The sequence below is a fragment of the Tachypleus tridentatus genome, chromosome 3, assembly GCF_004210375.1.
Source record: "Tachypleus tridentatus isolate NWPU-2018 chromosome 3, ASM421037v1, whole genome shotgun sequence".
In the NCBI taxonomy this organism is placed as follows: domain Eukaryota; kingdom Metazoa; phylum Arthropoda; class Merostomata; order Xiphosura; family Limulidae; genus Tachypleus; species Tachypleus tridentatus.
In genome coordinates, this window is record NC_134827.1 from 51716692 (window position 1) to 51740760 (window position 24069).

The 24069-nt window shown below is 34.0% G+C and overlaps 1 protein-coding gene across 3 annotated transcripts in view; it reads left to right on the plus strand.

Moving 5' to 3' along the window:
- Positions 1 to 237: 237 nt before the first annotated feature.
- Positions 238 to 24069, plus strand: part of LOC143246825 (uncharacterized) — a 37515-nt gene continuing 13683 nt past the window's right edge. The window contains exons 1-2 of one of the 3 annotated variants that reach the window (XM_076494008.1): positions 238 to 535; positions 3380 to 6362. In XM_076494008.1, coding sequence (XP_076350123.1) covers positions 3385 to 6362 — 2978 coding nt within the window. In that variant the 5' untranslated portion in view covers positions 238 to 535; positions 3380 to 3384. The remainder of the gene's footprint in view (positions 536 to 3379; positions 6363 to 24069) is intronic. The other 2 variants (XR_013026181.1, XM_076494007.1) reach the window with 2 other exon arrangements.

Sequence of the window (24069 nt, forward strand, 5' to 3'; positions counted from 1 at the left end):
AGCAAAACAACAAACATAACAGAGCACCCAGATGTTCTCTGATTTCCACCATCTCGATCATTTCTTTTTTTGAAATTAACAATAAATCTAAAATATTATTTTTCTAGTAGGTTACTTGATTAATCGCTGAAGAATATCATTTTGAACAGTTGTCTAAAAACTTTTTCTCTCGTGGTTTAATTCCAGTATTTCCAAATCTGAAATTAAGCTTACCCATAATTATGATTTCATTAACGGCTTAATTTAATCTCATTATAAAGATTCTCACTAATTTCACCAGTATCATTTGGTGGTCCGTAACAAATTCTAGCTAAACCTAATAAAGCCAATAAATATGAACCGTGTGTATCGTTTTTAAGATAACCTTTACGCTACATAAAAAATGGAATCCTCACTTTTTTTTCTTGTTGAAACTCACAATGTTGTCACGATAACAGTTATTTATAACATAAACTGTTATGTTGCTGAATGAGGTTGTTGTAGGTGACGTGTTTTATTTTCGTCGTTTTGTCCAACGAAAGAATTATTGATATTGGTAAGGGTAACAAAATAATATCGAAAGTTATTAAATTATTCTAGAAATTTATTGCTTTTATGTTAAATTAATAACTAGAAAATTAAGAATTATAGTTGAATATTTCAGTTTCTTCATAATCAAGGAATCTAAGGATAACGAGATTATTGTGCGATACTTAACAGTTACGTACTTTCAGAATTTTTGTATTATTAGTATTACTATTAGATATTTGCCATTAGTGTTAGAAGCACTTCGATTTTTATTTAAACGTATTAAATATGTTTATTTTAACTTTATTGAGGGCTAGTGGTGAAAAAAAGAGAGTCGTTTAAGTTTCTTGGTTTATTAGTTTGAATATTGAAATTTGAGGAACAGTTCCAAATGAATTTCATTATTAACATTAAATGATTTAAGTGTTTACTTTAGTCTTAATTTTATAAACAAGAACTTTTCCAATAATTAGCTACCAAGGTAATGCAGTTATAGTTTTATACTTTTGCCATAACTGAAAACTTTTGAGAAATATAAATAAAAACAACCGTTAATTTTTTCTTAAGTGTTTTTGTTTAGAATATTTTTATTCTTAATATAGAATAGCAAAGAAAATTAAGTAACGCATATAATGTACCTTTAGTCAAAATATAATGGAAGGTCTTTAAATGATGAAAACATTCATGAAAATAAGTTTGTTAACGTTTAAAATTCTAAATATGGCAATTCTTAATAATTATTTACTACTTATCAGATGTCTGTATGATATATCATGAAGTTACAACTGTAGGCTTGTTATAGGTAAACACTGGTTTTGGATGTGAATTATTGAAGAGTCTTATAAAATAATCATTTTGTATGGTGTAGGGGAGTTTTTATTTTTAAATTACGTTTTATGTTTATGTTTTGCTTATTATTTTTATCTTCTTAAATAAAATAAACTTTTTACTGAGCAAGAAACTGTTGTGTAAGGTGCATACATAAGAGACATTTATTGTGATATCAGGAGTACTTTACAAATGAAAGAATTATTGTAAATGTGGCATAGAACTAAAGTATTGTAGTTGTTAAGCACAAAGCTATGCAGTGGGCTATCTCTATTCAGCCCATTACAGGAAACAAAACCTGTTTACTAGCATTATACGTTCAGACATATTACTGTACTACTGGGAGGCTTTGGTTGAAACCCTGTCAGTGAGATAGTTGATACTGTGTGGTGTAGGGTTAAGTACTGTCAATAAGATAATTGGTATTATGTGATGTAGATTTGAAACCTTGTAAATAAGATAATTGGTACTGTGTGATTTAGGGTTGAAGTTTGTTGTAAAAAAAATATGGTACTTTAATGTTTTGTTCTACTAAATCTTCACTTAACTAATCAGATGCTCCTGTCACTTTTGATCTGTTTATTCTACTACTGTGGTCATTAATGTTCAAATGAATGTTGAAAAACAAATGTAAAAATTGTTTATGACTATGCAGTGATTACGTTGTAATGAAACAAGTGAAAATTATGTTACTTTTTAGGTAGAAATGTAACAAAGCAGTCTGTTTCCTATTTAACCATTACTGTTTTCTCTTAAAGACATACGGTTTCAGATTGTAAACTTGTTCCTGTTTTCGAATGATCATTTACATCATAATTTGTCATCCACAAATCACTGTGCACAACTTACACTTAATATTGACATTACATTTAGTTCACCTAGTTTGTTTCGTTCATTAAACTTAACTATTAAAAAAACAATTCAAACCCATTCTTCATTATTCAGTGTTTATCAGGCTTTCCTCTAAATTCACCTAAATCTTCTGTCTCTAAAAACGACATCTAAAAGCAACCCATCCAAAAGGTCAAACACCCTGTTAGAAAAATGAAAATGTATTAGCTTATGATGACTCCTAACCTGCCAATATTTGTATTTTTATCCCCTAAACATTTTATTCTCACAATTAAGTACAAAACAACAATGATTCATCAAAGCTTTTAATTTTTTAAAAACCTTAAATACTTCAATGAGATTCCTTGTAATTCTTCATTTTTCATAAGAAGACAATTTCACCAACTTCAAGCTGTATGGAAAACCTTTCCATCCTAAGTGTTTCAATTCTTTCCAACATTTTAATATTTTTCCCAAGGTAAGGAGCCCAAGAATGAACCTACTATTCCAAATGTAGCCTAACCAGCATCCGACTCAGTGGAATTATAACATGTTTAAATTTGTTTTAAATCTCTGTAAATTTAGTTTAAAATGCTATTTGTCACGCTGCTTGGTTGACTTAGAGACTGTTCAGTCGTTACGCCAAGATCTTTTTCTTTCAAAACTCTGTTATGTTTATTCTCATAAAATTATAATTCAAGTTTTATGATAACCCATGCACACTAATTTCATTTATTTTGATTAAAAATTATCTTTAACTTATTTGCTGAACTAACAAAATGGTCTAAGTTCTAATATAATAAGTGTCCCCCTGATAAGCCATCAACAGCAAAGACTTTAATTTCATCAGGAAGTCTTAAGTAACTTGAAAGACTTAAATTGCTGAATTTGTTTTTACTGTAGGATAGAAACATAGAAGGTGTTCAAAATTGATATTCTTGGTTATTCTAATTGTAATAAATTTATTTTACTTGTTTATTTCTGGACCAATAAAGTAAGGAACAATGCTTATGATAGATAGTTAATATGGACTTTGGGAATTTTTACCTGTTCATGTGTGTATGTGTATTGTAACAATTACATATCGGGTAAGAAATTAAGATGTCGTATATTGATGAAATTTGCATAATAATGGTTTACAAAAAGTTTATAAATTTAATTGTCAAATGACTTATTTCTATTTCATGCAAATATTATTTAATTGTTTTAACAGCCACAATGGAGTTTACTGATGAGAATAGTGGTTGTAGAAAGACTTCACCCACAAATATGGTTACCATAGAACAAGGTTTTGTATTTTGCAATAGTTCTTATGAAGACAGTGAAAAGGTATATTTACCTCAACAGGTTCAGCTAAATGGTGAACATGTTCAGTTGAACCAGAAAATTGGAAATACTGAAGTTACTGCTGTTGGTAACTTACCTGTAATTTTAGACACTGGTGCTGTGAAGGCAGAAATTTCAAATAGAACTGAGTGTGGAAAGGAAAACAATGGCAGTTATGATATGTTGCCTTCTGAGTCAGATGTTTTGAAGGATGGAAGTGCCTGTACTCTGTCTGTTGATGTTTCTCATGTTTTACATTCAACTTCTAAACAGAAAGTGATGATAAAAGTACAAGAAGATGTCTCAGGAACTGTACATGACACTTTAGAAGAAGCTAAGTCGAAGACCATCATTGAGGGATTTACTTGTTTAGAAACTCCAAAGGGAATAAAAGATGAAGATTATAGCAGTGTTCAGGGTGTAGAAAATAACAAGTGTATATCAAAAGGATTCCAAAAAGAAGAGTCTTCAGAGAAAAGAGATATCCCTAAACCTGGTGCTACTATTGACAAAATATCTGAATTTTATGTCACTTGTGTTAATATGTATGAGTCTGGTTTGGATCAGGTTGAATATGTAGGGGACTGTAAACAGGAGGACAGTGAGAAATCTCTTACCAAATTATCAGAAGATAAAAACATGTATAGTACTTCAAAATCATCATCTGCTAAATCCTTCGAAAATGAACATTGGCCGATCATTATTAGGATTGAAAGGGAATACTCTCCTTTAAAAGAGAATCTGCCTATAGAAAAAAATGACATTTCATATCAGGTTTTAAATATCTTAGATAAGGAAACAGTGGATGTTAAAGTAGAAAACTGCAATCAAGGTAGAGTTGTAACTGAGATTTCTGATATCCAATCTTCACCTGATGAAAAGGAGTGTCACAATGAAGACATAGCTGTCCAAACATGTAAATCAAATGACATCCAAGTTTCATCTGATGAAAAGGAGTGTCACAAAGAAAACATAGCTGTCCAAAAATCTAAACCAAATGACATTCAAGTTTCATCTGATGAAAAGGAGTGTCACAAAGAAGACATAGCTGCCCAAAACTCTAAATCAAATGACATCCAAGTTTCATCTGATGAAAAGGAGTGTCACAAAGAAGACATAGCTGTCCAAAAATCTAAACCAAATGACATCCAAGTTTCATCTGATGAAAAGGAGTGTCACAAAGAAGACATAGCTGTCCAAAACTCTAAATCAAATGACATCCAAGTTTCATCTAATGAAAGGGAGTGTCACAAAGAAGATATATCTGTCAAAACATCTAAACCAAATGACATCCATGTTTCATCTGATGAAAAGGAGTGTCACAAAGAAGATATCATTCAAGTTTATTGTTCAAAAAAACAGTTAAATGAACAAGGTAGTTTAGTTCAATTTCAGGATCCCTGTTCCAATTTTCATCAGTCTTCACTAAAAGCCAATATATTGCCTGTGCCTGAATGTGGAGAAATGAAAAATATAAAGTTGCAAGATTATAATTATGACTTTAGTGTGAAGCACAATCCTCAATCACCAAAAGAAATGCTCAAAACTCTAATAGCAAACAATAGAGACAACAGTATACAAGTAACAGTGCCATGTGAACTGAAGACCAGTGTACAGAATAGCTGTAGTGAATGGACCAGTGGTTTAACCAATGTGCAGAAGAGCTTTAGTGAATGGACTAATGGTTCTATAGGAGATTTTAGTCAAACTAACAAGGAATTCTTTGCTAAAGAAAATGATTGCATTATACCTTTGATAAAGAATAAGAGTGAACAGCTAACAAGTATGTGTAAACCACCAGTGTTTAAAAATGGAGCAAAATACAGCGATACTTATGAGACTGTAACAGATAACACGTCCCAAACAACAAGGAAACGGAAAATAGAGGCTTGTTCTGGCACTTGTGGAAAACAGTCAAAAATAGTTGAAGCTACAGTTTTGGATAAAGTAAAGGAAAATAAGAAAATGGAAAATATGACTTCTCGTGCAAGCCAAGAAAGAAAGACTTCAAATATTATTGGATTAAGAACATTCTGTTTAAGATCAAGTGTAAGAAAGATAAAAAATTATTCAGAAAGTCATAATTCTCTTGTAAAGAGCATTTCAAAATTATATACAAACCAAAATGATAAAGATGAGATTGCAGGTGATCCATCAATCATTTCACAAATGGGAACTGATGTGAGACTTAAAGTATACAAACATAAAGTAAATCACACAGATATAGAAGGTATTACAGGTCATAGACTGAAAAATAGAAATACACATGAAGAGAGAAGAAAACATACACCCAGTCTGTCAGTATATAGATGTACAAATAAAATACAATTAAACAAGACTATGAGTGAAATGTTAGAAAAACAGTGGGCACACATAACTGGTAGACGATTGTCATGTTTAAAATCAAGGAAAAAAACTAAAAAAATTGAGTTAACTAAATCTAAAGTGGATGACAATGAGAATAAAGCAGGTGGTAATAAACTGGGACAGAATTTAACAGCACCACTTGAAAAGAAGTACGATGTACGATTGAGGTATCAAATTTCCCCTCCTCATGATTCAGTAACGCACTGTTGTTCTGAGTGTGGTTTCTCAACCTCTCGTTTGTGCAATCTCATACATCACTATAAAGTATGTCCAGTCTTCTTCCAGAAGGAGTTGAGGAAAGATACTATTCAGAAAAAGATGCAGATTAGATTTTCTGTTGATGGAGTGGTTCCACAGGAAAGCCCATCAAGAGACTTGATCACAGCTTCAACTGAAAGAACTTCCACTAAAACCCATACCAGTAGGAAGCTCTTTTCTCAGGATAAATCAGAAGAAAAGACGGTTGTAAACGGAGAAAAATATTGTGAAGAGTACTATAAAGAGTGAGTGCCGTATCTTAATAATTAAGTGTATTACTGTATTTAGGTCCAATATAACGTATAGTTAAGTGTATTTAGGTCCAATATAACATATATTTAAGTGTATTTTGGTCCAATATAACCTATAGTTAAGTGTATTTAGGTTCAGTATAACATGTTGTTAAGTGTATTTAGGTCCAATATAACATATAGTTATTAAGTGTATTTAGGTCCAATATAACATATAGTTATTAAATGTATTTAGGTCCAATATAACATATAGTTATTAAGTGTATTTAGGTCCAATATAACATATAGTTATTAAGTGTGTTACTGTATAACTGTTGTAATATTCTTATCATTGTGATAGTTATAAAGTGTATTGATGTCTAACCAAACACTAATATTCTTACCATTGGGATAGCTACTAAATGCATTCAGGGTCAATTTGATTTGTATGTATATGTTATTGCAAGTTTACTTAGGCTCATTAATTTGTTGTGAGAATGTAAATAATTGTTAGTTTTTAATATCTTTAGCTATACCATTGACCAATATGAAACAAACATTTAATGATCCTACATTTTGTTTGTTAAGATGTTTGTGCTCTAATATGATTTTTGATAAATCATTTCCATACATTCTATATAGACTTGATAAAAAAATCTGGTTTTATACTGTTAAATATTTATACCAAGTAGAAGGCTGTGGGGAAACATTTTTATTTTTTAGACACTTACACAAGACAGAAGGGATCAGATTCACCTTTTTATTTGTTCAGACACTTACACTAGACAGAAGGGATCAGAAAGACCTTTTCATTTGTTCAGTTATTTACACGAGACAGAAGGGATCAGAAAGACCTATTTATTTGTTCAGACACTTACACTAGACAGAAGGGATCAGAAAGACCTTTTTATTTGTTCAGACACTTACAAGACCTTTTTATTTGTTCAGACACTTACACTAGACAGAACGGATCAGAAAGACCTTTTTATTTGTTCCGACACTTACACTAGACAGAAGGGATCAGAAAGACCTTTTTATTTGTTTAGACACTTACACTAGACAGAAGGGATCAGAAAGACCTTTTTATTTGTTTAGACACTTACACAAGACAGAAGGGATCAGAAAGACATTTTTATTTGTTCAGACACTTACACAAGACTGAAGGGATCAAAAAGACCTTTTTATTTGTTCAGACACACAAAACAGAAGGGAGCAGAAAGACCTTTTTATTTGTTCAGACACACAAGACTGAAGGGATCAAAAAGACCTTTTTATTTGTTTAGACACTTACACCAGACAGAAGGGATCAGAAAGACATTTTTATTTGTTCAGACACTTACACAAGACTGAAGGGATCAAAAAGACCTTTTTATTTGTTCAGACACTTACACAAAACAGAAGGGATCAGAAAGACATTTTTATTTGTTCAGACACTTACACAAAACAGAAGGGAGCAGAAAGACCTTTTTATTTGTTCAGACACAAAAGACTGAAGGGATAAAAAAGACCTTTTTATTTGTTTAGACACTTACACCAGACAGAAGGGATCAGAAAGACATTTTTATTTGTTCAGACACTTACACAAGACAGAAGGGATCAAAAAGACCTTTTTATTTGTTCAGACACTTACACAAGACTGAAGGGATCAAAAAGACCTTTTTATTTGTTCAGACACTTACACAAAACAGAAGGGAGCAGAAAGACCTTTTTATTTGTTCAGACACTTACACTAGACAGAAGGGATCAGAAAGACCTTTTTATTTGTTTAGACACTTACACTAGACAGAAGGGATCAGAAAGACATTTTTATTTGTTCAGACACTTACACCAGACAGAAGGGATTGGAAAGACTTTTTTATTTGATTAGACACTTACACTAGACAGAAGGGATCAGAAAGACCTTTTTATTTGTTCAGACACTTACACAAGACTGAAGGGATCAAAAAGACCTTTTTATTTGTTCAGACACTTACACAAAACAGAAGGGAGCAGAAAGACCTTTTTATTTGTTCAGACACTTACACAAAACAGAAGGGATCAGAAAGACATTTTTATTTGTTCAGACACTTACACCAGACAGAAGGGATCAGAAAGACATTTTTATTTGTTCAGACACTTACACAAGACTGAAGGGAGCAAAAAGACCTTTATATTTGTTCAGACACAAAAGACTGAAGGGATAAAAAAGACCTTTTTATTTGTTTAGACACTTACACAAGACTGAAGGGATCAGAAAGACATTTTTATTTGTTCAGACACTTACACCAGACAGAAGGGATCAGAAAGACATTTTTATTTGTTCAGACACTTACACAAGACTGAAGGGATCAAAAAGACCTTTTTATTTGTTCAGACACTTACACAAAACAGAAGGGAGCAGAAAGACCTTTTTATTTGTTCAGATATTTACACTAGACAGAAGGGATCAGAAAGACCTTTTTACTTGTTTAGACACTTACACAAGACTGAAGGGATCAAAAAGACCTTTTTATTTGTTCAGACACACAAAACAGAAGGGAGCAGAAAGACCTTTTTATTTGTTCAGACACACAAGACTGAAGGGATCAAAAAGACCTTTTTATTTGTTCAGACACTTACACAAGACTGAAGGGATCAAAAAGACCTTTTTATTTGTTCAGACACTTACACAAAACAGAAGGGATCAGAAAGACATTTTTATTTGTTCAGACACTTACACAAAACAGAAGGGAGCAGAAAGACCTTTTTATTTGTTCAGACACAAAAGACTGAAGGGATAAAAAAGACCTTTTTATTTGTTTAGACACTTACACCAGACAGAAGGGATCAGAAAGACATTTTATTTGTTCAGACACTTACACAAGACAGAAGGGATCAAAAAGACCTTTTTATTTGTTCAGACACTTACACAAGACTGAAGGGATCAAAAAGACCTTTTTATTTGTTCAGACACTTACACCAGACAGAAGGGATCAGAAAGACCTTTTTACTTGTTTAGACACTTACACAAGACTGAAGGGATCAAAAAGACCTTTTTATTTGTTCAGACACACAAAACAGAAGGGAGCAGAAAGACCTTTTTATTTGTTCAGACACACAAGACTGAAGGGATCAAAAGACCTTTTATTTGTTTAGACACTTACACAAGACTGAAGGGATCAAAAAGACCTTTTTATTTGTTCAGACACTTACACAAGACTGAAGGGATCAAAAAGACCTTTTTATTTGTTCAGACACACAAAACAGAAGGGATCAGAAAGACATTTTTATTTGTTCAGACACAAAAGACTGAAGGGATAAAAAAGACCTTTTTATTTGTTTAGACACTTACACCAGACAGAAGGGATCAGAAAGACATTTTTATTTGTTCAGACACTTACACAAGACAGAAGGGATCAAAAGACCTTTTTATTTGTTCAGACACTTACACAAGACTGAAGGGATCAAAAGACCTTTTATTTGTTCAGACACTTACACAAAACAGAAGGGAGCAGAAAGACCTTTTTATTTGTTCAGACACTTACACTAGACAGAAGGGATCAGAAAGACCTTTTTATTTGTTTAGACACTTACACTAGACAGAAGGGATCAGAAAGACATTTTTATTTGTTCAGACACTTACACCAGACAGAAGGGATTGGAAAGACTTTTTTATTTGTTTAGACACTTACACTAGACAGAAGGGATCAGAAAGACCTTTTTATTTGTTCAGACACTTACACAAGACTGAAGGGATCAAAAAGACCTTTTTATTTGTTCAGACACTTACACAAAACAGAAGGGAGCAGAAAGACCTTTTTATTTGTTCAGACACTTACACAAAACAGAAGGGAGCAAAAATACCTTGTTATTTGTTCAGACACAAAAGACTGAAGGGATAAAAAAGACCTTTTTATTTGTTTAGACACTTACACAAGACTGAAGGGATAAAAAAGACCTTTTTATTTGTTTAGACACTTACACAAAACAGAGAGGGAGCAGAAAGACCTTTTATTTGTTCAGACACTTACACAAAACAGAGAGGGAGCAAAATACCTTGTTATTTGTTCAGACACAAAAGACTGAAGGGATAAAAGACCTTTTTATTTGTTTAGACACTTACACAAGACTGAAGGGATAAAAAAGACCTTTTTATTTGTTTAGACACTTACACCAGACAGAAGGGATCAGAAAGACATTTTTATTTGTTCAGACACTTACACAAGACTGAAGGGATCAAAAAGACCTTTTTATTTGTTCAGACACTTACACAAAACAGAAGGGAGCAGAAAGACCTTTTTATTTGTTCAGACATTTACACTAGACAGAAGGGATCAGAAAGACCTTTTTATTTGTTTAGACACTTACACTAGACAGAAGGGATCAGAAAGACATTTTTATTTGTTCAGACACTTACACTAGACAGAAGGGATCAGAAAGACCTTTTTATTTGTTTAGACACTTACACCAGACAGAAGGGATTGGAAAGACTTTTTTATTTGTTTAGATCAGGGGTTCTTAACCAGGGGTGCCCGCACCCCTAGGGGGTGCGAAGATGATTCCCAAGGGGTGCGAGGATGCCCATGAATAATTAAAGCAAATCTATATTTTTACATAAGAGTATGCTTTATATTTCTTCTAAGAAGAAACATTTTTGCTTCAGCAGTGTTCCGAGATAAAGATAAACCTAAACCTGATTTCCTAATGAAGTGGTAAAGTTGCATCAGATTCCAATACAGGGTAAACAAACGGGTATGTCATTTGGATAGATGAGGAAGGGACGCGTACAGGACACGTGTGCAACACGGAGAGAGAGGGAGGTTATCATCACGTCTCAGTCCACACCACCCATCCGTGCCATCAACACGTGAGTTATGGTCTCCCTGTTTCAATGTTATTTTTTTTTCTGATGCATAACAGTAGGGTGGAAGATTGGTTATGTATTATTTCAGATTTTGCTTTCTACACATTTATTTAAATGAGCGATGGGTTGTTTACATAACATACATCATCACTGTAGCAGTGTAGCCGTTACAATATTTTCATAGAATGTATTGTCATGCCTACAAATCTACTGATTAAACCAGGTATTTCAGTCTCTCCATCACCTATGACAACTGGATCCTGAATCCTTTCATGCAGAATTTGGAAGATGTCAGCGCCATCAAGGAAGATCTCATCGACCTAAGACACAATCGTGAAATCCAAATGGAGTTCACCAATAGTCAGCTGGAACACTTCTGGGCTTCTCAGCTGGAAGCATACCCTGCATTAGCGAAGAAAGCTCTTGAAGTGCTGGTACCATTTGCAACTACTTACTTGTGTGAACAAGGATTTTCTTGTCTACTTCACATCCAAACAAAATGCAGAAATCGGCTGAATTCTGAACATGACATGCGAGTGGCACTCAGTACAAAGACGCCAAGATTTGATGCCATCATAGAGAAAAGACAGCAGCAACGAAGTCACTAAGTTTACTGTGCATTACAGGCTAAATAAAAACATCATTAACAAAATTGAAATTAATTTTTCATTATGTACCCTGAATTTTTGTCTTGCAAAAAGGTATGCTGTATGTATGAAGATTGAAAAAAAATTTTGATTACATCAACTTTGTATTTTTAGCTTTTTTTATATTTAAGTTTCCAGGGGGTGCGAGAAATGATTACTGATTTGAAAGGGGTGCAAACACTGAAAAAGGTTAAGAACCACTGGTTTAGATACTTACACAAGACAGAAGGGAGCAAAAAGACTTTTTTTTCTTTAGACTTACACAAAACAGAAGGGATCAGAAAGACATTTATATTTGTTCAGACACTTACACAAGACTGAAGGGATCAAAAAGACCTTTTTATTTGTTCAGACACTTACACAAAACAGAAGGGAGCAGAAAGACCTTTTTATGTTTTGACACTTACACAAAACAGAAGGGAGTAGAAAGACATTTTTATTTGTTTAGACACTTACACAAGACTGAAGGGATTAGAAAGATCTTTTTATTTGTTTAAACACTTACACAAGACTGAAGGGATTAGAAAAATATTTTTGTTTTTTAGATACTTACACAAAACAGAAGGGAGCAGAAAGACCTTTTTATTTGTTCAGACACTTACACTAGACAGAAGGGAACAGAAAGACCTTTTTATTTGTTCAGACACTTACACTAGACAGAAGGGATCAAAAAGACATTTTTATTTGTTCAGACACTTACACTAGACAGAAGGGATCAGAAAGACCTTTTTATTTGTTTAGACACTTACACCAGACAGAAGGGATTGGAAAGACTTTTTTATTTGTTTAGATACTTACACAAGACAGAAGGGAGCAAAAAGACATTTTTTATTTGTTCAGACACTTGCACAAGACAAAAGGGATCAGAAAGACCTTTTTATTTGTTCAGACAGTTACACAAGACAGAAGGGAGCAGAAAGACATTATTTGTTCAAACACAAGACAGAAGGGAGCAGAAAGACATTATTTGTTCAAACACTTACACAAGACTGAAGGGATTAGAAAAATATTATTTTTTTTTAGATACACAAAACAGAAGGGAGCAGAAAGACCTTTTTATTTGTTCAGATACTTACACAAATCAGAAGGGATCAGAAAGACCTTTTTATTTGTTTAGACACTTACACAAGACAGAAGGGATCAAAAAGACCTTTTTATTTGTTCAGACACTTACACAAAACAGAAGGGAGCAGAAAGACCTTTTTATTTGTTCAGACACACAAGACTGAAGGGATCAGAAAGACCTTTTTATTTGTTCAGACACACAAGACTGAAGGGATTAGACAAATATTTTTGTATTTTAGATACTTACACAAATCAGAAGGGATCAGAAAGACCTTTTTATTTGTTTAGACACTTACACCAGACAGAAGGGATCAGAAAGACATTTTATTTGTTCAGACACTTACACAAGACTGAAGGGATCAAAAGACCTTTTTATTTGTTCAGACACACAAAACAGAAGGGAGCAGAAAGACCTTTTTATTTGTTCAGACACACAAGACTGAAGGGATCAAAAAGACCTTTTTATTTGTTCAGACACTTACACAAGACTGAAGGGATCAAAAAGACCTTTTTATTTGTTCAGACACTTACACAAAACAGAAGGGATCAGAAAGACATTTTATTTGTTCAGACACTTACACAAAACAGAAGGGAGCAGAAAGACCTTTTTATTTGTTCAGACACAAAAGACTGAAGGGATAAAAAAGACCTTTTTATTTGTTTAGACACTTACACCAGACAGAAGGGATCAGAAAGACATTTTTATTTGTTCAGACACTTACACAAGACAGAAGGGATCAAAAAGACCTTTTTATTTGTTCAGACACTTACACAAGACTGAAGGGATCAAAAAGACCTTTTTATTTGTTCAGACACTTACACCAGACAGAAGGGATCAGAAAGACCTTTTTACTTGTTTAGACACTTACACAAGACTGAAGGGATCAAAAAGACCTTTTTATTTGTTCAGACACACAAAACAGAAGGGAGCAGAAAGACCTTTTTATTTGTTCAGACACACAAGACTGAAGGGATCAAAAAGACCTTTTTATTTGTTTAGACACTTACACAAGACTGAAGGGATCAAAAAGACCTTTTTATTTGTTCAGACACTTACACAAGACTGAAGGGATCAAAAAGACCTTTTTATTTGTTCAGACACACAAAACAGAAGGGATCAGAAAGACATTTTTATTTGTTCAGACACAAAAGACTGAAGGGATAAAAAAGACCTTTTTATTTGTTTAGACACTTACACCAGACAGAAGGGATCAGAAAGACATTTTTATTTGTTCAGACACTTACACAAGACAGAAGGGATCAAAAAGACCTTTTTATTTGTTCAGACACTTACACAAGACTGAAGGGATCAAAAAGACCTTTTTATTTGTTCAGACACTTACACAAAACAGAAGGGAGCAGAAAGACCTTTTTATTTGTTCAGACACTTACACTAGACAGAAGGGATCAGAAAGACCTTTTTATTTGTTTAGACACTTACACTAGACAGAAGGGATCAGAAAGACATTTTTATTTGTTCAGACACTTACACCAGACAGAAGGGATTGGAAAGACTTTTTATTTGTTTAGACACTTACACTAGACAGAAGGGATCAGAAAGACCTTTTTATTTGTTCAGACACTTACACAAGACTGAAGGGATCAAAAAGACCTTTTTATTTGTTCAGACACTTACACAAAACAGAAGGGAGCAGAAAGACCTTTTTATTTGTTCAGACACTTACACAAAACAGAAGGGAGCAAAAATACCTTGTTATTTGTTCAGACACAAAAGACTGAAGGGATAAAAAAGACCTTTTTATTTGTTTAGACACTTACACAAGACTGAAGGGATAAAAAAGACCTTTTTATTTGTTTAGACACTTACACAAAACAGAAGGGAGCAGAAAGACCTTTTTATTTGTTCAGACACTTACACAAAACAGAAGGGAGCAAAAATACCTTGTTATTTGTTCAGACACAAAAGACTGAAGGGATAAAAAAGACCTTTTTATTTGTTTAGACACACAAAACAGAAGGGAGCAGAAAGACCTTTTTATTTGTTCAGACACACAAGACTGAAGGGATCAAAAAGACCTTTTTATTTGTTCAGACACTTACACAAGACTGAAGGGATCAAAAAGACCTTTTTATTTGTTCAGACACTTACACAAAACAGAAGGGATCAGAAAGACATTTTTATTTGTTCAGACACTTACACAAAACAGAAGGGAGCAGAAAGACCTTTTTATTTGTTCAGACACAAAAGACTGAAGGGATAAAAAAGACCTTTTTATTTGTTTAGACACTTACACCAGACAGAAGGGATCAGAAAGACATTTTATTTGTTCAGACACTTACACAAGACAGAAGGGATCAAAAGACCTTTTATTTGTTCAGACACTTACACAAGACTGAAGGGATCAAAAGACCTTTTATTTGTTCAGACACTTACACCAGACAGAAGGGATCAGAAAGACCTTTTTACTTGTTTAGACACTTACACAAGACTGAAGGGATCAAAAAGACCTTTTTATTTGTTCAGACACACAAAACAGAAGGGAGCAGAAAGACCTTTTTATTTGTTCAGACACACAAGACTGAAGGGATCAAAAAGACCTTTTTATTTGTTTAGACACTTACACAAGACTGAAGGGATCAAAAAGACCTTTTTATTTGTTCAGACACTTACACAAGACTGAAGGGATCAAAAAGACCTTTTTATTTGTTCAGACACACAAAACAGAAGGGATCAGAAAGACATTTTTATTTGTTCAGACACAAAAGACTGAAGGGATAAAAAAGACCTTTTTATTTGTTTAGACACTTACACCAGACAGAAGGGATCAGAAAGACATTTTTATTTGTTCAGACACTTACACAAGACAGAAGGGATCAAAAAGACCTTTTTATTTGTTCAGACACTTACACAAGACTGAAGGGATCAAAAAGACCTTTTTATTTGTTCAGACACTTACACAAAACAGAAGGGAGCAGAAAGACCTTTTTATTTGTTCAGACACTTACACTAGACAGAAGGGATCAGAAAGACCTTTTTATTTGTTTAGACACTTACACTAGACAGAAGGGATCAGAAAGACATTTTTATTTGTTCAGACACTTACACCAGACAGAAGGGATTGGAAAGACTTTTTTATTTGTTTAGACACTTACACTAGACAGAAGGGATCAGAAAGACCTTTTTATTTGTTCAGACACTTACACAAGACTGAAGGGATCAAAAAGACCTTTTTATTTGTTCAGACACTTACACAAAACAGAAGGGAGCAGAAAGACCTTTTTATTTGTTCAGACACTTACACAAAACAGAAGGGAGCAAAAATACCTTGTTATTTGTTCAGACACAAAAGACTGAAGGGATAAAAAAGACCTTTTTATTTGTTTAGACACTTACACAAGACTGAAGGGATAAAAAAGACCTTTTTATTTGTTTAGACACTTACACAAAACAGAAGGGAGCAGAAAGACCTTTTTATTTGTTCAGACACTTACACAAAACAGAAGGGAGCAAAAATACCTTGTTATTTGTTCAGACACAAAAGACTGAAGGGATAAAAAAGACCTTTTTATTTGTTTAGACACTTACACAAGACTGAAGGGATAAAAAAGACCTTTTTATTTGTTTAGACACTTACACCAGACAGAAGGGATCAGAAAGACATTTTTATTTGTTCAGACACTTACACAAGACTGAAGGGATCAAAAAGACCTTTTTATTTGTTCAGACACTTACACAAAACAGAAGGGAGCAGAAAGACCTTTTTATTTGTTCAGACATTTACACTAGACAGAAGGGATCAGAAAGACCTTTTTATTTGTTTAGACACTTACACTAGACAGAAGGGATCAGAAAGACATTTTTATTTGTTCAGACACTTACACTAGACAGAAGGGATCAGAAAGACCTTTTTATTTGTTTAGACACTTACACCAGACAGAAGGGATTGGAAAGACTTTTTTATTTGTTTAGATCAGGGGTTCTTAACCAGGGGTGCCCGCACCCCTAGGGGGTGCGAAGATGATTCCCAAGGGGTGCGAGGATGCCCATGAATAATTAAAGCAAATCTATATTTTTACATAAGAGTATGCTTTATATTTCTTCTAAGAAGAAACATTTTTGCTTCAGCAGTGTTCCGAGATAAAGATAAACCTAAACCTGATTTCCTAATGAAGTGGTAAAGTTGCATCAGATTCCAATACAGGGTAAACAAACGGGTATGTCATTTGGATAGATGAGGAAGGGACGCGTACAGGACACGTGTGCAACACGGAGAGAGAGGAGGTTATCATCACGTCCTCAGTCCACACCACCCATCCGTGCCATCAACACGCGAGTTATGGTCTCCCTGTTTCAATGTTATTTTTTTTCTGATGCATAACAGTAGGGTGGAAGATTGGTTATGTATTATTTCAGATTTTGCTTTCTACACATTTATTTAAATGAGCGATGGGTTGTTTACATAACATACATCATCACTGTAGCAGTGTAGCCGTTACAATATTTTCATAGAATGTATTGTCATGCCTACAAATCTACTGATTAAACCAGGTATTTCAGTCTCTCCATCACCTATGACAACTGGATCCTGAATCCTTTCATGCAGAATTTGGAAGATGTCAGCGCCATCAAGGAAGATCTCATCGACCTAAGACACAATCGTGAAATCCAAATGGAGTTCACCAATAGTCAGCTGGAACACTTCTGGGCTTCTCAGCTGGAAGCATACCCTGCATTAGCGAAGAAAGCTCTTGAAGTGCTGGTACCATTTGCAACTACTTACTTGTGTGAACAAGGATTTTCTTGTCTACTTCACATCCAAACAAAATGCAGAAATCGGCTGAATTCTGAACATGACATGCGAGTGGCACTCAGTACAAAGACGCCAAGATTTGATGCCATCATAGAGAAAAGACAGCAGCAACGAAGTCACTAAGTTTACTGTGCATTACAGGCTAAATAAAAACATCATTAACAAAATTGAAATTAATTTTTCATTATGTACCCTGAATTTTTGTCTTGCAAAAAGGTATGCTGTATGTATGAAGATTGAAAAAAAATTTTGATTACATCAACTTTGTATTTTTAGCTTTTTTTATATTTAAGTTTCCAGGGGGTGCGAGAAATGATTACTGATTTGAAAGGGGTGCAAACACTGAAAAAGGTTAAGAACCACTGGTTTAGATACTTACACAAGACAGAAGGGAGCAAAAAGACTTTTTTTTCTTTAGACTTACACAAAACAGAAGGGATCAGAAAGACATTTATATTTGTTCAGACACTTACACAAGACTGAAGGGATCAAAAAGACCTTTTTATTTGTTCAGACACTTACACAAAACAGAAGGGAGCAGAAAGACCTTTTTATGTTTTGACACTTACACAAAACAGAAGGGAGTAGAAAGACATTTTTATTTGTTTAGACACTTACACAAGACTGAAGGGATTAGAAAGATCTTTTTATTTGTTTAAACACTTACACAAGACTGAAGGGATTAGAAAAATATTTTTGTTTTTTAGATACTTACACAAAACAGAAGGGAGCAGAAAGACCTTTTTATTTGTTCAGACACTTACACTAGACAGAAGGGAACAGAAAGACCTTTTTATTTGTTCAGACACTTACACTAGACAGAAGGGATCAAAAAGACATTTTTATTTGTTCAGACACTTACACTAGACAGAAGGGATCAGAAAGACCTTTTTATTTGTTTAGACACTTACACCAGACAGAAGGGATTGGAAAGACTTTTTTATTTGTTTAGATACTTACACAAGACAGAAGGGAGCAAAAAGACATTTTTATTTGTTCAGACACTTGCACAAGACAAAAGGGATCAGAAAGACCTTTTTATTTGTTCAGACAGTTACACAAGACAGAAGGGAGCAGAAAGACATTATTTGTTCAAACACAAGACAGAAGGGAGCAGAAAGACATTATTTGTTCAAACACTTACACAAGACTGAAGGGATTAGAAAAATATTATTTTTTTTTAGATACACAAAACAGAAGGGAGCAGAAAGACCTTTTTATTTGTTCAGATACTTACACAAATCAGAAGGGATCAGAAAGACCTTTTTATTTGTTTAGACACTTACACAAGACAGAAGGGATCAAAAAGACCTTTTTATTTGTTCAGACACTTACACAAAACAGAAGGGAGCAGAAAGACCTTTTTATTTGTTCAGACACACAAGACTGAAGGGATCAGAAAGACCTTTTTATTTGTTCAGACACACAAGACTGAAGGGATTAGACAAATATTTTTGTATTTTAGATACTTACACAAATCAGAAGGGATCAGAAAGACCTTTTTATTTGTTTAGACACTTACACCAGACAGAAGGGATCAGAAAGACATTTTTATTTGTTCAGACACTTACACAAGACTGAAGGGATCAAAAAGACCTTTTTATTTGTTCAGACACACAAAACAGAAGGGAGCAGAAAGACCTTTTTATTTGTTCAGACACACAAGACTGAAGGGATCAAAAAGACCTTTTTATTTGTTCAGACACTTACACAAGACTGAAGGGATCAAAAAGACCTTTTTATTTGTTCAGACACTTACACAAAACAGAAGGGATCAGAAAGACATTTTTATTTGTTCAGACACTTACACAAAACAGAAGGGAGCAGAAAGACCTTTTTATTTGTTCAGACACAAAAGACTGAAGGGATAAAAAAGACCTTTTTATTTGTTTAGACACTTACACCAGACAGAAGGGATCAGAAAGACATTTTTATTTGTTCAGACACTTACACAAGACAGAAGGGATCAAAAAGACCTTTTATTTGTTCAGACACTTACACAAGACTGAAGGGATCAAAAGACCTTTTTATTTGTTCAGACACTTACACCAGACAGAAGGGATCAGAAAGACCTTTTTACTTGTTTAGACACTTACACAAGACTGAAGGGATCAAAAAGACCTTTTTATTTGTTCAGACACACAAAACAGAAGGGAGCAGAAAGACCTTTTTATTTGTTCAGACACACAAGACTGAAGGGATCAAAAAGACCTTTTTATTTGTTTAGACACTTACACAAGACTGAAGGGATCAAAAAGACCTTTTTATTTGTTCAGACACTTACACAAGACTGAAGGGATCAAAAAGACCTTTTTATTTGTTCAGACACACAAAACAGAAGGGATCAGAAAGACATTTTTATTTGTTCAGACACAAAAGACTGAAGGGATAAAAAAGACCTTTTTATTTGTTTAGACACTTACACCAGACAGAAGGGATCAGAAAGACATTTTTATTTGTTCAGACACTTACACAAGACAGAAGGGATCAAAAGACCTTTTATTTGTTCAGACACTTACACAAGACTGAAGGGATCAAAAGACCTTTTATTTGTTCAGACACTTACACAAAACAGAAGGGAGCAGAAAGACCTTTTTATTTGTTCAGACACTTACACTAGACAGAAGGGATCAGAAAGACCTTTTTATTTGTTTAGACACTTACACTAGACAGAAGGGATCAGAAAGACATTTTTATTTGTTCAGACACTTACACCAGACAGAAGGGATTGGAAAGACTTTTTTATTTGTTTAGACACTTACACTAGACAGAAGGGATCAGAAAGACCTTTTATTTGTTCAGACACTTACACAAGACTGAAGGGATCAAAAAGACCTTTTTATTTGTTCAGACACTTACACAAAACAGAAGGGAGCAGAAAGACCTTTTTATTTGTTCAGACACTTACACAAAACAGAAGGGAGCAAAAATACCTTGTTATTTGTTCAGACACAAAAGACTGAAGGGATAAAAAAGACCTTTTTATTTGTTTAGACACTTACACAAGACTGAAGGGATAAAAAAGACCTTTTTATTTGTTTAGACACTTACACAAAACAGAAGGGAGCAGAAAGACCTTTTTATTTGTTCAGACACTTACACAAAACAGAAGGGAGCAAAAATACCTTGTTATTTGTTCAGACACAAAAGACTGAAGGGATAAAAAAGACCTTTTTATTTGTTTAGACACTTACACAAGACTGAAGGGATAAAAAAGACCTTTTTATTTGTTTAGACACTTACACCAGACAGAAGGGATCAGAAAGACATTTTTATTTGTTCAGACACTTACACAAGACTGAAGGGATCAAAAAGACCTTTTTATTTGTTCAGACACTTACACAAAACAGAAGGGAGCAGAAAGACCTTTTTATTTGTTCAGACATTTACACTAGACAGAAGGGATCAGAAAGACCTTTTATTTGTTTAGACACTTACACTAGACAGAAGGGATCAGAAAGACATTTTATTTGTTCAGACACTTACACTAGACAGAAGGGATCAGAAAGACCTTTTTATTTGTTTAGACACTTACACCAGACAGAAGGGATTGGAAAGACTTTTTTATTTGTTTAGATCAGGGTTCTTAACCAGGTGCCCGCACCCTAGGGGAATCTTGAAGATGATTCCCAAGGGGTGCGAGGATGCCCATGAATAATTAAAGCAAATCTATATTTTTACATAAGAGTATGCTTTATATTTCTTCTAAGAAGAAACATTTTGCTTCAGCAGTGTTCGAGATAAAGATAAACCTAAACCTGATTTCCTAATGAAGTGGTAAAGTTGCATCAGATTCCAATACAGGGTAAACAAACGGGTATGTCATTTGGATAGATGAGGAAGGGACGCAGACAGGACACGCGTGTGCAACACGGAGAGAGAGGGAGGTTATCATCACGTCTCAGTCCACACCACCCATCCGTGCCATCAACACGTGAGTTATGGTCTCCCTGTTTCAATGTTATTTTTTTTTCTGATGCATAACAGTAGGGTGGAAGATTGGTTATGTATTATTTCAGATTTTGCTTTCTACACATTTATTTAAATGAGCGATGGGTTGTTTACATAACATACATCATCACTGTAGCAGTGTAGCCGTTACAATATTTTCATAGAATGTATTGTCATGCCTACAAATCTACTGATTAAACCAGGTATTTCAGTCTCTCCATCACCTATGACAACTGGATCCTGAATCCTTTCATGCAGAATTTGGAAGATGTCAGCGCCATCAAGGAAGATCTCATCGACCTAAGACACAATCGTGAAATCCAAATGGAGTTCACCAATAGTCAGCTGGAACACTTCTGGGCTTCTCAGCTGGAAGCATACCCTGCATTAGCGAAGAAAGCTCTTGAAGTGCTGGTACCATTTGCAACTACTTACTTGTGTGAACAAGGATTTTCTTGTCTACTTCACATCCAAACAAAATGCAGAAATCGGCTGAATTCTGAACATGACATGCAGTGGCACTCAGTACAAAGACGCCAAGATTTGATGCCATCATAGAGAAAAGACAGCAGCAACGAAGTCACTAAGTTTACTGTGCATTACAGGCTAAATAAAACATCATTAACAAAATTGAAATTAATTTTTCATTATGTACCCTGAATTTTGTCTTGCAAAAGGTATGCTGTATGTATGAAGATTGAAAAAAATTTTGATTACATCAACTTTGTATTTTTAGCTTTTTTATATTTAAGTTTCAGGGGTGCGAGAAATGATTACTGATTTGAAAGGGGTGCAAACACTGAAAAGGTTAAGAACCACTGGTTTAGATACTTACACAAGACAGAAGGGACAAAAGACTTTTTTTTCTTTAGACTTACACAAAACAGAAGGGATCAGAAAGACATTTATATTTGTTCAGACACTTACACAAGACTGAAGGGATCAAAAAGACCTTTTTATTTGTTCAGACACTTACACAAAACAGAAGGGAGCAGAAAGACCTTTTTATGTTTTGACACTTACACAAAACAGAAGGGAGTAGAAAGACATTTTTATTTGTTTAGACACTTACACAAGACTGAAGGGATTAGAAAGATCTTTTTATTTGTTTAAACACTTACACAAGACTGAAGGGATTAGAAAAATATTTTTGTTTTTTAGATACTTACACAAAACAGAAGGGAGCAGAAAGACCTTTTTATTTGTTCAGACACTTACACTAGACAGAAGGGAACAGAAAGACCTTTTTATTTGTTCAGACACTTACACTAGACAGAAGGGATCAAAAAGACATTTATATTTGTTCAGACACTTACACAAGACTGAAGGGATCAAAAAGACCTTTTTATTTGTTCAGATACTTACACAAATCAGAAGGGATCAGAAAGACCTTTAGACACTTACACAAGACAGAAGGGATCAAAAAGACCTTTTTATTTGTTCAGACACTTACACAAAACAGAAGGGAGCAGAAAGACCTTTTTATTTGTTCAGACACACGAGACTGAAGGGATCAAAAAGACCTTTTTATTTTTTAGACACTTACACCAGACAGAAGGGATCAGAAAGACATTTTTATTTGTTCAGACACTTACACAAGACTAAAAGGGATCATAAAGACCTTTTTATTTGTTCAGACACTTACACAAAACAGAAGGGAGCAGAAAGACCTTTTTATATGTTCAGACACTTACACTAGACAGAAGGGATCAGAAAGACCTTTTTATTTGTTTAGACACTTAGACCAGACAGAAGGGATCAGAAAGACCTTTTTATTTGTTTAGACACTTACACAAGACAGAAGGGAACAGAATGACCTTTTTATTTGTTCAGACACTTACACCAGACAGAAGGGATCAGAAAGACATTTTTATTTGTTCAGACACTTACACAAAACAGAAGGGAGCAGAAAGACCTTTTTATTTGTTCAGACGCTTACACTAGACAGAAGGGATCAGAAAGACCTTTTTATTTGTTTAGACACTTACACTAGACAGAAGGGATCAGAAAGACATTTTTATTTGTTCAGACACTTACACAAGACTGAAGGGATCAAAAAGACCTTTTTATTTGTTTAGACACTTACACCAGACAGAAGGGATCAGAAAGACATTTTTATTTGTTCAGACACTTACACAAGACTGAAGGGATCAAAAAGACCTTTTTATTTGTTTAGACGCTTACACCAGACAGAAGGGATCAGAAAGACATTTTTATTTGTTCAGACACTTACACAAGACTGAAGGGATCAAAAAGACCTTTTTATTTGTTCAGACACTTACACAAAACAGAAGGGAGCAGAAAGACCTTTTTATGTTTTGACACTTACACAAAACAGAAGGGAGTAGAAAGACATTTTTATTTGTTTAGACACTTACACAAGACTGAAGGGATTAGAAAGATCTTTTTATTTGTTCAAACACTTACACAAGACTGAAGGGATTAGAAAGACCTTTTTATTTATT